The 15,672-nt window shown below is 37.8% G+C and overlaps 2 protein-coding genes across 2 annotated transcripts; one reads left to right on the forward strand and one right to left on the reverse strand.

The window, feature by feature from the left end:
* Window positions 1–1,516: 1,516 nt before the first annotated feature.
* Window positions 1,517–8,495, reverse strand: vps18 (VPS18 core subunit of CORVET and HOPS complexes). The gene is made up of 9 exons (XM_030128721.1): window positions 8,393–8,495; window positions 7,930–8,071; window positions 7,641–7,732; window positions 6,642–6,892; window positions 5,457–5,810; window positions 3,555–4,817; window positions 3,188–3,397; window positions 2,539–2,775; window positions 1,517–2,438 (listed from the first exon to the last, which is right to left on the reverse strand). The coding sequence occupies exons 1-9, from the start codon at window positions 8,493–8,495 to the stop codon at window positions 2,151–2,153; spliced, it is 2,940 nt and encodes a 979-aa protein (XP_029984581.1). The 3' UTR covers window positions 1,517–2,150.
* Window positions 8,496–10,777: 2,282 nt separating this feature from the next.
* Window positions 10,778–13,772, forward strand: rhov (ras homolog family member V). Its single transcript, XM_030129320.1, has 3 exons — window positions 10,778–11,118; window positions 11,330–11,388; window positions 12,160–13,772. The coding sequence occupies exons 1-3, from the start codon at window positions 10,914–10,916 to the stop codon at window positions 12,604–12,606; spliced, it is 711 nt and encodes a 236-aa protein (XP_029985180.1). The 5' UTR covers window positions 10,778–10,913; the 3' UTR covers window positions 12,607–13,772.
* Window positions 13,773–15,672: the final 1,900 nt, after the last annotated feature.

Consider the following 15,672-nt stretch of genomic DNA (forward strand, 5'->3'; position numbering starts at 1 on the left):
CACAAAACTAAAATACAAATAATACTTTGGAGATTTTTTTTGGTATTATATTTTTAGCAGTAATAATGATGTGACTCTGCAGTGCAAGAAGACCTTACAAGGAATGTCAAAACTTTTCTATGACCTTTCAAGGACTGATGATACAAGTTTTATGACTATTCACAACTTTTATCCATATGAAGATGCGTGCACTTTAGCCAATTTATTATATAAGAGTTGTTTTCATTATCACTTCAAATGGTAAGAAAAAATAGTTGTAAGGATTACAATACTATAGATTCAAAATTAGATAGATAGATAGATAGATAGATAGATAGATAGATAGATAGATAGATAGATAGATAGATAGATAGATAGATAGATAGATAGATAGATAGATAGATAGATAGATAGATAGATAGATAGATAGATAGATAGGGAAAAAATAGTCACAATTGCTAATTATATACTTTAAGTGCTATGTGTTTATGTGTTTGAAATGCTTAAAATACAAAACTTAAAAAAGCAGTTTTATTCTCAGAGGAAAAATGTAGGGAAAAAAGAATGCAATAAAGAAATTTTAAATTAAATTTCACTTTATCTGATTTCATAATACTTACAAACACAAAAACAGATAGATAGATAGATAGATAGATAGATAGATAGATAGATAGATAGATAGATAGATAGATAGATAGATAGATAGATAGATAGATAGATAGATAGATAGATAGATAGATAGATAGATAGATAGATACTTTATTGATCCCAAGGGGAAATTCAAGTATTCAGCAGCTTACAGCTCAAGAAGACAAAAAACAAACAGACCAGCGCACAACACAAAAGTGGGTTAGTACCAGGTTGACAAAAAGGTTAGTAGCCTATATATACTCTATAAGACACTTGCTAAAGAAACTACTCTATAAGGGCTTCCTGTACAGTACTGTAAATAAAGACTTCTGGTTGTATTTTCACATTTCAGGGCATTGATATAAAGTGAAACAGTGATTTAAGTGTAAATTATGATAGAGAATCTAAAGAAAAGCCTGAAGTGCATTCCATTTGTTAAATTACACTTCAGTGTTATAGGCGTGTTCCCCTGTTTCGTGAGTTTCTTTACAAACTGAAAAACTTTTATCACTTTTGGATGATGCAAAACTTATAATATAAAATATTAATAGATCAGTTTTAAAATCGCACAATATATTTTGGCATCAAGAGAGGGAAAAGCCATTCATAGACTTAAGGTATGCTGCTCCAAAAGTAATGTCGTTTATTTCACTGGTATTTTCCAGTTTTTCTGAATACATGTGGTCTGAATTTCATAGCACTTTAAGATGTTATAAAACCTTTGGTGTGTTTTTATTTTGACCCACACCTTTAACTTTAAAATTTGGTAATTATTTCTGGATTATGTTGTGTTTTAAATATGATTATTGAAATTTTGCTTTAAAGTGTCAGGTATTGAGGCAGGTGGTTACACAGGAGTTGCCTGTAAATGAGACAGCCACCAGAAAAGCAGTTATCCAGTTCAGTATCATTTGTAACATACTTTATTAAAATATAATAATCACCATAAGCAACAATTAGAACAATTAGAACTGAAAAGCTTTAATGTGCTACAGCTCAATACAAAATAGTGAAAATCTCAAATAAAAGTGCTGATTTTCACAGTTTATCAGATATCACAGAGCTGCAAAGCAAAGATGCTTAACTGAACAAGGAGACACAGATGATGTGTTAGTGCAGGTTATGTTTTCATGGACCAAACAAGTGCAAAACCTAATACAGCCAACTGATTAGTGATGAAGTCTGCAAATCATTTCTTGTCATTATAATCGGAGGTTCAGGCACATGTACAACACTATGGCATTATTTTACATCACTACATCCTCTTGAATCACTGCTCACAATGCCAATTCATGTCCAGGTGATTTCACCAGGTGCTTACGCAATACAACCTAAATGTATTCCAATAAGCTTTACAAACAGTGACCTCTGAAGAGAAGAGCTGAAGCTGGTACAATGGTTCAGCAGTAGGCACAACCATCAGGCAATCAGGTGAACATCTGTCCTCGCTTAACAGGTCAGTCCTATGTGAGATGCGGTTTTATAAACATACAGTATATATGGTGGCCAGTATTAGTGTATTAAGATAGATGTGATGTCGTTCATAGCCAGCTGGATTTCTCCTCCTCAAATTTCTGTGGATCAATGAAAGGCTTGTCAATGGACTTGATTATTAGTTCTCCACAGTACACACATTCAGATGCAATGATATCATCGATGTCTGATTTTATTTGCTCTCGGCTTGTGCCCTTTCCCAGACTGGAAGAGTCTCCATCGTCCTTTGGAGCCAGGCGGTGCCGGGACTTCGAGGACTGTGTTGCTGCAGCCAGCTTTTTCTGCAGCTCCTCCAGACGAGTCTGTTTGTACACTGAGAGGTGAGGGGTCACTTCCTACAAGGCAGACGAAAAAGAATGTTACTATGACATTAAATGTATCAGCTGTCTTTATGAGACTGAATCAAAGAAAAGCAAAGACAGCTACTGTCTGCACCTGAAACAAGCAGTCGTAATGGAACATGTGTCCACACAGGAACAGGTAGAAGGGCCTGTTGAGTAGGGGGAAGTCACAAGCAGCACACTTTTCCTGAGAATCCACCACCCCATACTTGTTCCTCATTTCCTGGATGTCTTCTCTGATGCGTTTGGCGCTCTCTGTGGCCTCCTCCATTTCCTGCTTCAGCTCCTCAATGTGCTGGTTGTATTCTTCCAGGGAGCTGCAGATGGCCTCCTGAAAATCCATAATGACCAGGAGGATGAAGTAAACTGATGTGAAATATTATTTTTTATGAACATTCCTATGCTTTGTCCTCTTGAAACATTGTTGCTGCGATAACTTTTCTTAAATATTCTGTAATCCCTGAATTTTGTGACTGCAAAACAAATTTAACCTTTTGTGTTATCAAAGAAACCTTGAAAATTGACTATGATTGAGTATGAGACTGCTTATCAACTATACTTCCATTGCATGGATAACATCTCTTCCACTGATCAGCACTTTGTTATTGATTCATTATTGTTATGTGATCTATACATACATACATACATACATTTTTATCTTTAACATCTATTCAGTTCAATGTACTTTTCCAGACTAGTCAGTATTAAGTATAAAAAAAACTAGTAAAGGAAATTAGACAGACCTTAAAGTGATCAATGGTGACAAAGTCTGGGAAGAAGGGCAGGATGTCTTCAATCTTGAGGAGGTTACAGCTGGACAGACAGTTCATGGCTTTCTTCACATCTTTTTCTTCCTGCACCACATGTCGGGCAATCTTCAGCCAAAGTTTTTTCCTAAGCTCCTCATCATCCTCAGGCAGATCTGCACATGACTTGGCCAAGTCTACATCAACCTAAAGATGATTAAAAACAATGCTAACATTTACCAAAATGTGTTGAAAATCTGTCTAAACATAATGTCAGTACATGAGTATGGATGCCATATTCATTCAATATTTTGTGATTTCATACTGTTAATTTATATTGCTGACCCAAAACACAGTGACTTACTTGTAAAGCAAGATCCACTGCTTCTTCATACAGCTCCATAATCTTATAAACCAGTACACAGGCCTGGCGGTAGCCATGTTCAGCACACAGCCTGAGGGCGTACTTCAGATCATAATGGATCTCTGAGGCATGTGTGCCTGCCTGCTCTAGATACCTGAGCAGAGAGTCCGGCTTATATTTTGCATAAAGCGAGAGCAGATAGTTGTGGATGGCCTCCTCTGTCACATTCAGCTCATACACACAGAACTCCATGTACCGGATGGTTTCGCTGATCTGCTGGGTGCTGCCCATCTGGCTGTAGTTCATCAGAGCCGGGATGAGCTTCTTTGGGTCCAGCCGCTTGCCCATCTGAATCCAGGCATCTACCACTTTTTTGGGAATATGCTGCATGAGTACAGGAGAAAATTTGTAGAAAAGCTTCTCATCACAGTGCTTTGAGAGCACATCCAGAGCAGCACTATAGTCGTCATGTTGGCAGTAGTGGGATATCACCCTCTCATAGTCCTGCATGACGACGGAGAAGTAAACCATGTCATCCACGTTGCCGTGGCTGGCCAGCAGGTCGTAGATGGTGCTGCGATTGTTGAACAGGCAGTCCTTGTGCTTGGAGCTGTTAAGGAACTGACGGAACTCATCGCGGGTCTCTTGGAAGATGATGGTGTTACCATCGCTCTCCAGCTGGCCAAGGCGGTTTAAGTAGAGCTCTGTTAGCCAGGTAACCAGCAAGGTGATCTGTGTTCTTTCATTTGGTTTCAAATTATTTAATTTCTTCAACAAGAACTCCTTCAGGGCTTCCTCTTGTTTAGCCTCAATGAATTTGAGAGCTATCTCTTCAAAGTAGTTCTGTGTTAATGCATAGCACTTGGCGCTCTCCAGGTATCGCTTATTCTGGAAGCAGTGCTCAGCCTCCTTGGCCAGCACCATGTCCATGCACTCAGGTCGGTCACGGCAGTATTCTTTGGCCAGATCGAATTTACTCATGCTCATGTACATCTGCCATACATCTCTGGCCTCTCGCTGGATGTGATACCGGAAGACAGCACGCTCAGTATAGATCCAGACCAACCCGCCAACTGGGTCTTTGATCATTCTCTTGAGCAAGCCAAATTTATCCGGGAACACATCCTCGTAGACCACCTGTCCATTCAGAGTGCAGATGGCCTTAACTCGGTCATGGAGCAACAGCAGGAAGTGGAACTGTGTCAGCACAATGGAGATGGGCTTATTGACACTGAGGTCAATGTCTGTGGTGTACTCCCATACCTGTTTAGTGCAACAAGACAAATAATTATTAGACATAACTTTTAGCTGTGTAAGTCAACAACTAATATATCTCTCTCTCCCCATTATCAGTTGGATCACGTGTAATATGGGGGATTTAAGATTTGCTTTGATATATTACGCATTTATGTATTTGCCATATGTGAACAGACTAATGTACCCTCTTAGGTAACTACATCCTTAAAAACAGCTGACAGGTTAATTTCCATGAAAAATTCTGTTCAAATTTTGAACGGACACCCTCATGCTCACTCCCGAGTTCTTCAATACCTCTCAGTTCCTTTGCAGTAGCAATCCTAGCAACTGTGCATTTAGAAATGTTCACTAAAAGTCCAACTAAACATATACCCTTTTCCCATCAACAGCAACCTGGTGCTTGTGCTGGTGCCTAGTTGGCTCTTCTTGCAGACATTCTAAGAATGTATTAGCTTTTCCACTGGCTGGGAGCTCCATGCAACCACTCCAACACATTTGGTCTTCTTAATCTACTTTGTCATGTAATGTCACAAATATGTTTTGTGTTGCATTCTATGTACATTGTATGTACTTGATGCCTGAATGGAGGAATGTGATGAATGAAGTGTTTTCTATCAATGAGCGTTTTTAAAAACATTTAAGTACCTGCACATCGCTCAGCAGAGAATCAGGCCTGACATAATCCAGCTGACCATAGAGGACTCCGTTACCCATCATCCAAGCAAAAGCCTTGGGGGAGGTACGAAGCTTTGAGGTGTAAAAAGTGATCTCACTGTAGCCCATGTTGACTGGGAACTCCTGGAAACTTGGAAGGAGATCCTGGTTCTGGGTAAAGATGGAGCTGAAGCCTTGCTGCTCTGATCCCTCGGCCACCTTACCCACAAACTGGAAAAGACGCTTGCGGGTGGTGGCGATGATGAAGTATTTGTTCTCCAGTCCCCGCTCTATTTCCAGGCAGCAGACTGGTGTAGGCTTTCCATCCTCCTCTAAGTAGTGGATCTACCTCAGAGAAAAAGAGATCGACATTGATAAACTTCATGCAAAAGGGAAAACCAGCATATGCTGGTCTCAGCTGCATGGACTAATCTGTACATACAAAGATGTACCAGATGAAATACGAAAATCTGATCCTTTTGTTGAGTAATACATATTTATTACAAAGTTCTGTCACATCCTAGTACAAGGAGAGCTGGCACAATCTTCGAATTTTAGTTGATGATTAATTTATATTCAATAACTATATTAATGATTTAATTGTCTTTTACTGCTACTTTGTTCACCTAGTTTATAACAAAGTCATCATTTATTAACACATATATAGGACAACTAAATGAAGAGGAAGACTAGTTTTATGATAGTGTACACTGGAACACACAAATAAACACGGCATGTCTCTTAGCCTTTCAGGCTTGTAAACACAAAGATCAGAACTGGGACATTAGCATAAATAACTGAAATACACAAACAAATGACTGATACCAGCAGAAGCTAAGCACCTTGAGATAACGATTTACCCTAAGATGACACTACTACATGTGGCGCAGACAAATCTCATACTGTAGAACATGACAATGAAATAGTCATTCAGGTGTTTATAAAGGTGAGTGGAGGTCATTATCACAATTATACAAAACAATTGGGTTTTGTTAAAATACTTACATTAAGAAGATCATCTACACACTGAAATAATTACTCCTGTGATTACAATCCTGTCTTTTATTGAAAAAGAAAATACACTCTTCATGGAGCACGTAATTTATACTGATAACACCCCAAAGACCAAAAGGAGATACAAAGGTTTCTATAGCTTAAAAGACATTTTTCTCTGACCTGTCTGAAGTATTGGTCTGGATTCGTGTTGAACAGGCTGCCTTCGCTTGTTGAGATTTCAGCCTCAAAGATGATGCCCTGACTGGTACCGACAAGGATGGGCCCTGTGTTTGTTTCATTGCCCAACAGCTTGTTCCAGCCCACACTCTCGATGAGGTGGCCTCTCCAGCGGGACAAACTGCGGACCTTCTGGGTATTCCTGTTAAGGTACATACACTCACTCGTGGTCAGGCTGATCAGAAGATGGGAGCCTGCAATGGGAAAACACACAGATAGAGAATATAGCTCCTTTTGTTAATAACTCATAACAATGACATTACCACAGCAATCTTGTACATTATGCAATAGAATCAGGCTTACAGTTTGTGAGCTTGGGGTGCCAGTTACTCCTGTCTGTAACATTTGTATTTTACCACATATACAAGGTGGGGAAGCAAAATTTACAATGAACATTTAGTTGTTTTTTCTCAGCAGGCACTACGTCAATTGTTTTGAAACCAAACATATATTGATGTCATAATCATACCTAACACTATTATCCATACCTTTTCACAAACTTTTGCCCATATGAGTAATCAGGAAAGCAAACGTCAAAGAGTGTGTGATTTGCTGAATGCACTCGTCACACCAAAGGAGATTTCAAAAATAGTTGGAGTGTCCATAAAGACTATTTATAATGTAAAGAAGAGAATGACTATGAGCAAAACTATTACGAGAAAGTCTGGAAGATACCATTAAAGAAGAATGGGAGAAGTTGTCACCCCAATATTTGAGGAACACTTGCGCAAGTTTCAGGAAGCGTGTGAAGGCAGTTATTGAGAAAGGAGGACACATAGAATAAAAACATTTTCTATTATGTCAATTTTCTTGTGGCAAATAAATTCTCATGACATTCAACAAACTAATTGGTCATAAACTGTCTTTCAATCCCTGCCTCAAAATATTGTAAATTTTGCTTCCCCACCCTGTAAAAATCTAAATCAGACATGTCTACATTACCTGTTGGATCCAGGAAGAGTTTGTGCACTTTACTGTCATCTTTCCTTCCTAATTCAATCTGATTAGGTTGATCTGGTTTGGCCAGGTCAATTCTACAAAGAGAAAATAGGTAACAACCTTTGCATCAGTTTCCATAACTCCTTGTGTGCATTCAATAATCATCAATGAACAGCAGATGAGTACTAATCACAGTGAGTAAAAGCCATTAACTAAGAATAATCCAATCAAAACCACACAATCACTAGTGATTAACACAGAGTTTTAAGTTCTTATGATAAGTGTTATTTGCCTCAGCAGGGTGTCCTTTCCCAAACTCATGCAAAGCTGATTGCTGCAAACTGCAAGATGGTTTATCTTCTCGGGTGGGGTAAAATCAATCCGCTGTTTGTTGAATATCGGTTTCTCTTCCTCCAGTCGCACGTTCACAAAACCTAAGGAAACAAATACACGTCAGTGAACGCACCACGTCACCAAAATGGCTATATTATGTACACGATAACTTTACTGCATTTTTAAACCACATCCTTGCACGCAGTTAATAATAATAAAGACCATTTTCAAAGAATAGCCTCCCAGTTAAATAAAGTACGGCGTGAAGGCTGGAACGTAAACGCCTCAAATTAGTCTCTCAATACACATCAGTCACTTTGTCTTCCTAACGAAGTGGGTGATCGCTCCAGTGTTTATCCAGCCTGGCTTTAAAGGTATTGCGTGTCTTTTCCATCAGCACATCTTCAGGTAACTTGTCTTACCTGAATGTGTAATCCCGATGTTGGTAGACGACAGGCGGCTGTGCTGCTGCGCACTTTGCCTGGTGTTTTGCGAGTCCTCGTACTCGTCGAGAATTGAAGCCATAGCTGAATTTACCTTATGTCAGAAACTAAAAGCTGAAATAAATGAACAAGTTCCCCACTTAGGTAAAGTCTGGTGCACGGTAACACCTAAAACAACATGGCTAAACAGTTAGCTAGCTAGCTTTCACAACGATTACTTGCAAAAGACTCGCCGCCGTGTGTCACACCGAGTGTATCTCAAAACAGAACAAATCCTCATTATATACCGAGTGTCATTTTTACTATTATAGCACAGAAACGCGAATATATTAAATATCACTCATTCATAATATTACAGCTGGCTTACACATGCTAGCTTCCGACTTCACAGCACAGGGTGGGCACGGTCAGGTGACATGGGGTCATGTGATCACAACGGATGTAGTATGGGTTCTTTGGCACGAGGGGGCACAATAGGTCTAAAGCAGGGGCGTCAAACTCATTTTAGCTCTGGGGCCACATTCAGCCTAATATGATCTAAAGTGGGCCAAACCAGTAAAATGATATAAATAATAGCTTAAGAACTTATAAATAATGTCAACACCAAAGTTTTCTCTATGTTTTTGAGTGAAAAAAGTAAAATTTCGTCATGAAAATGCTTACATCTATGAACTGTACTTGAACATAGCATGAACAAATATGAACAAACTGAAAATTCTTAAGAAAAATAAGTGCAATTTTAACAATATTACACGTTAGTTTATCATTTATACATATGCATCACAACTTACAGATCACAGTGGATTTACAAATACACAAAATATTTAGTAACAGGCAGAATACTGGTAAAATCCTACATACGTCTCTTAAGAAATTTCATATTGTTCATATTTGTTCAGGTTTTTCACATTTTTTGTACAAGGATAGTCTGTAAATATAAACATTTTTGTGTAATTTTACTTTTTTTACACATAAAAAAGACAAAAATGTATGTTTTTCATTATTTATAGGTTGTTGTTATTGTATTTTACTGGTGTGACCCACTTCAGATTGAATTGACCTAAAATTATCTCACATCCTTGATTGTTAATATCTTCATTATAATTTTTGCTTTTCTCAGATTCATCCTAAAGGCTAGACTGGACCCATTGGCGGGCCGGATTTGGCCCCCGGCCTGCATGTTTGACACCTGTGGTCTAAAGTTAGAAAACACAGTATTTATTTATTTATTTATTTATTTATTTATTTTCAAAATTCTTCACAAGATATATCCTGTCAACTCTTTCATTTCAAAATTCAAGGATGTAGATAACTCCAGTGTTTTTTTGTGGACATGCTTATGAAACTTTACACCATTTGGTTTTTTTTTTCATGTAATGTCACAAAACAATTTTGGTCTGACTTGTGTTCTTATATCTTCACCCGGGTTAACATATCATACTGTTTTTCCCTGAAAGATGTTATATGTTATTATGAAAATAAGAACAAATATCTGCAATATTTAGTTCATCTTTTTTTATATTCTTGGGTAAATATTTCATTCAAAAACAAAAATTTTCAGCTTCTAAACCAACCTTTCCTCATTTTTTAAATTGAATTCAACTCACTTTATAACTCATTAGCCCTTGTTAATAATAAAAAGAATAGAACATTTCTAGATAGCTATGACAAGTTATTTAATAAATCTTCTGACATTTGATGAAATTTTAGACAAGAGATTATTTATGTCTATTTATGTCTATATATTTATTTATTTATATGGTTTGTTTTTGTATATGTATTGATGAAAATGTATTCTGTGCATGTACTGATTTTATGATTGTATTCTATTTTTATATCTGTATTACTGTGTGTTGTGTGTATTGTGTTATATGTTAAATGTTTGACAGTATTGTAAATTGATATTTAAATAAAGTTTATTTAAAAAAAAAAAAATGTATTTATTTATTTATTTATATGGTTTGTTTTTGTATATGTATTGATGAAAATGTATTCTGTGCATGTACTGATTTTATGATTGTATTCTATTTTTTTATCTGTATTACAATGTGCTGTGTGTATTGTGTTATGTGTTAAATGTTTGACAGTATTGTAAATTGATATATAAATAAAGTTGTTTATTTATTTATTTATTTATTTATTGTGTTTCAGATGTCACTATTCAGCCTTTTAATTTCAATTATTTTATTATTTTGTTGTCATTTTTTGTATAATATATTCTGTCATTCTTCCTTTTTTTTTTTTTTTCTCTCTGAAGCAGTTTTTTTTCCTTCTCTCAGTGGGAGTGTCTATGCAAATCCCAACCTGTCTGAGCACCAGGACTCTGTAAATACCCAACCCACACATGTTGTCTGTCACTCAGAACAGGAAAATGTGAGAGCCCGTCCTCCACCCAGACAGAGTGATCGCTCAGCTGACTCACGACACGACACACAGAGCAATACACAGAGGACAGAAGGAGAGTCTGTGGGCTGATCAGAAGTTGAATGTTTGGCCCGACATGCCACCTCACATGGATTACTTCTACCACGAGTCCCGAGCCCCCTCTGCGTGTGGGCTGACCCGGGAGGATGAGCTGGACCCCGGTGTGATCAGCTGTATGTTGGTCGGAGACGGAGCAGTAGGAAAGACCAGTATGATCATCAGCTACACATCCAATGGATACCCCACTGAGTACAAACAGACAGGCTTTGACGTCTTCTCTGGTGAGTGATCAAAACTTCTATTCACTACTTTCATTAATATTCTTCTAATAGTTACAGCCTCATTTTCAATCTTCTGTTGACAGTAGAAATATTAAAGGAAGTTTCAGTAAAAGTTTGTGTATTTGCTTTGGTTTTGTGCCAGTGTGTTCTGTCAGTACATTAATGTTTGTGATGATAATCCCTGATTAAATTTTTACCTTATTTCCAACAGGTCAGGTCCAAGTAGAAGGATCTCCAGTCAAAGTTCAGCTTCTGGACACGGCCGGACAGGTAAGAGTGGTTTCTTAGACACAGTTTTTACAGTTTATTCATTAAATTCATGGCTTTTCTAAAAAACAAAAAAACAAAAAAAACATTTTGTCATATGTACACAACTACAACAAATATCACTATTTACACTGCAAAAAATTCCCTGCCAAAAATAAGCCTAATATTCCTAAATCTGGTCAAATTGGCTTATATTGAGTAAAAAATTCTGCCAATGGGGTACAAAAAAAAAAAATAGCTAGAATTCTTAAAACAAGCACAAAGAAGTCTATGAACTGACCTTAAAACGACACAAAAATGCTAGAATTTTAGCTAACAGTGCTTACCAGAAATGAAAACACATTGATATTAGCTGGAAAATCTTATTATGAAAAAATTATGTACATATTTTTTTAAATAAGAATATTTTTCTTATGTAAACATTTCTTGGCAAGATTTTTTCCCAATTTAGATGAAAAATAAGACAAAGGTTCTAGAAATCAAGCTTTTTTTCACTTTCTCAGAAATCATTTTTTGCAGTGTACACAACATGTGCTCATGGGTGTTTGATTTCTATGTATGTTTAAAAGGATTACCTATAAAGGTGATCTTTGTTATCACATTGCTTCATCCAGTGTGTGATTAAGTAACAGAATTTCATCCTTCCACCCTGTCATGTTAATGGATGATGTTATTCTGACGCTGCTGTGACTCAGGTTCTTTCACTCAGTCCTGGATCAAGTCTGTACAAAGCTGTGACTGACACTATGCTTTCTCTCATGATTTTCCATTCAGGAAGAGTTTGATGAAATTCGGGCCCTGTCCTACGCTCACACAGATGTCTTCCTCCTGTGCTTCAGCATGGTCAACCCCAACTCATTTCACAACATCACCAAGAAGTGGGTTCCAGAGATCCGGTCTTATAACCCGTCCTCTCCGATTGTCCTTGTTGGGACTCAGTCGGACCTCCTATTGGACGTGAACGTCCTCATCAACCTGGATCGCTCTAAAGTCACACCGGTGCCAAGCTCCCGGGCCAGGAGCATGGCGGACAAGATCAGGGCTACAGACTACATTGAGTGTTCATCACTTACGCAAAAGAACTTAAAGGAAGCGTTTGATGCAGCCATTTTTGCTGCCATCAAGAACAAAGCCCGCAAGAGCAAGAAGAGGAGGTTCTCTGACAGACGCACCAAAGCTTTCTCAAGATGCAGCTGGAAGAAGTTCTTCTGCTTCATCTGAACTCAGACTGTTGACCCTGTGGGTTGTGGACAGAATCTTATTTATGGCAAAATTATTACTTTTGCAAATTGTCGGAGCTCTAACCTGTGGCAGTTTAGCTCCATTCCCTGTTACATATTTGGCTCAGTTTAGTCTGGGATGCCAAATGGTGCAAGGAAACCAGTACATGAATACAAGGAGCGCTGGGTATTCACACCTGTGAGAGCTGAACAGGTGATCCTGGGTTATTTTCAGACAGAGTTGAGTTTCACACACTCAGGACAGCGGTGTTGTTTACATTATATTCAAATGTTTGATTTTGTATGGTCAACAGAAAAACACGGCCTTCTTTTTAGATTAATGCGTACACTTATACATGTGAATCATGGAAATGTGTAGGCATGAGTTTAGACAATGACAATGGATCAAGATTTTGAGGAGAAGAGCAAACAAAACAAGCTGCCAAAGAGAGAAAAGACAGACCAGGATGTAAATGCTGACAATTTGCATGGTGTTCTTTGCAACCAATTGCAGGCTTTAATATAATCATGAGGGAAACAGAAAGTGTCAGGGCTGTTTGAGCAGATGGGCGTTAGCCACTTCTCTGTTGTATTCTTGCAGTCCGGCTATACCACCTTTTTATCTACAGCTGCTGCAAGTTCAGGTTGCAGTTTGAGGTGCAACATTTTTACCTGTGTGTGTGTGTGTGTGTGTGTGTGTGTGAAAGCTCCCCTGGCTGCTTTTTGTGTCTTTGAGTTAATCACCTGACATCTTTGTTATGCCTTAGTCTCATTTGTTATTGAAATTTGATCAATTTATTTAAGATTTATGAGGCAGGATGATGTGTTTTGTGACAAATCAAAAACAAATGTTTCCTCTGTTTTAATCTCCCCACCGCCACAGGAACTTGATTGAAAATCCTGTTGTTTGAGGTGAAAGGTTGCAGGAGAGCGGTAGCCTTTGCCTTTGTGTTTCGTCTCTCATCAATCTGCATTTGTGAAAGGAAACACTGCAGGAGTCCTGACTTCCACTGTGACTCTCCCCGTATCACAATCAGCCTGACTCGAGGCTTTTTACATTCACCTCTTTTTGTTTACGCGTTCAATGCACCCTTTATCTCCTCTGTAGTCAGGTGTGTATGGATTTACAAGACACTAAACAGCCGCTGCTTAAATGTTGGTGTGATTAAAAAAAGATGTTTCTTAATAGCCTTGTGCCGCTGAGATACTGTCTATACAACACAGTGATAAACAGTTGCATAAAAAAGTACTAGACCAGCATTTGTTTTCTTCCATTTCTTGTTCATTTTAATTCCTGGTACATCTAAAGGTACATTTGTTTGGACAAATATAATGATAACAACAAAAATAGCTCATAAGAGTTTAATTTCAGAGCTGATATCAAGTCATTTTCAATGTTTTCTTGATAATAACCAAAATCACTTAAGTTCTTACATTAATGTCTATGGCACTGTACTGCCAAAAATAGTGCTTTTAGGCATTCCATGTTTTCTTTTCTGTCTGTTTTAGTCACATGATACACACAAGAGTTACTACTTGATTATATAACCATTGTTTCTGATGACTTTTGATGGTCTAATAATTTTTTCCGCGGCTGTATATGAATATGTGGATGTATAGACAGAAAGTGACGAGAATCAGGGTTAGGCTTCATATGCTTCTTGTGGAAGTCAGTCTAATGTGTATCCTATTCTGTTTGTAAAAACAGCAAATTAGTGATATATATATATATATATATATATATGTATATGAATTGTTGAATTGCATTGTGTTATTTTACTCCAGAATCTGTTTTTGCTACACTTTGTATCAGTGTCACTAATCTCAGCTCTAACTTGTGTGTCTTTTTTACATGTTGGAGTTAAATAATGCAAATAAATGAAGTGCAAATGACAGCTCCTGTGTTATGTATATTTTTAGAACAGCTTACTAGCGATGTGCAATTCACAAAAAAAGAATCGCTTATCTTGTCTGATAGTAGGTCCTTCTTTGCATTCAGGGAAGAGTTCTGAAAGAGCAGAGGCGCTGTTCTCCACAGGAAGTCAGAGTAGTCGACGTGGCCACTCCAGGTACTTTTCCTGCAGCCTGTCTTTGTCCATGGATATGATAAATAAGCTCTGGTTTCCTGCTGTGTGTTGGGTTGACCAATTCTAATGCAATCCACATGACTGGGGATTGGGTTTGGCAGTGCCATGCTGTGACTGAAAGCAGTTTGATTGTGACTTTTTGAAAGATCTGCAGACATGGGAAGATAGGTGGCATTCATAGTCTGATTAAGTCAAATTCATTAATAAAGAATAAACAGCAGTTGAGTTGTGATTTATTACAACTACGTAGAACACATATTGTTTATAAAGCTCAACTAAATAACTCACCCTGGGTTGATAGGTCTGATTAGAAAAACTTATTCACTTTAAATTTTATAGAAATAAACACACATGTAAGATTAGTTGTAAAGCAAAACAAAGGAGAGATTTATAAGAGGAAGGTTGTAAAGCACGTTCAGACCTGGCGGATCTGAAGTGTGTTTGCTCAGAGCAGACTGGATGAGCGAAAGGATGAAAAAACACACACTTGCCCCAGTATATCAGCAATCTGTTTGCCATTAGTCAGTGTGCAGCCCATCACACAGTTTATCTGTCAGGGTCTGTTTGAACGGCTGTTATCGATGGCGTAAAGCAGGACATCCCACATCTCAGGCCAATGACCTCGGATGGAGAGGTCACAGGGGAAAAGTAGTGTTTCGTCATCGGACACTCAGACATGAGTGGACTCTGAACTTGCTGAACTTTGATGTGTGGTAGAAGGATTGTGTGAGGAGTAAAAATAATTATTGAGAAGTAATATCATCCTTCAGCTTGTTTTTGATTTTAATTCAATTCAATTTTATTTGTAGAGCCCTATATCAAAATAAGGTTGCCTCACAGGGCTTTACAGAATTAGTCGGACATAAAAATAAACAATAGTCAAATAAACAGCAGACGAAGGAAATTGATTAATTTCATCCTCCATCCTTAGACCCTCCTTCTTGGCAGGAAAAACTCCAAAAACCCAGTGGGAAAAGAGA

The sequence above is a fragment of the Sphaeramia orbicularis genome, chromosome 24 (assembly GCF_902148855.1).
Source record: "Sphaeramia orbicularis chromosome 24, fSphaOr1.1, whole genome shotgun sequence".
NCBI lineage: Eukaryota > Metazoa > Chordata > Actinopteri > Kurtiformes > Apogonidae > Sphaeramia > Sphaeramia orbicularis.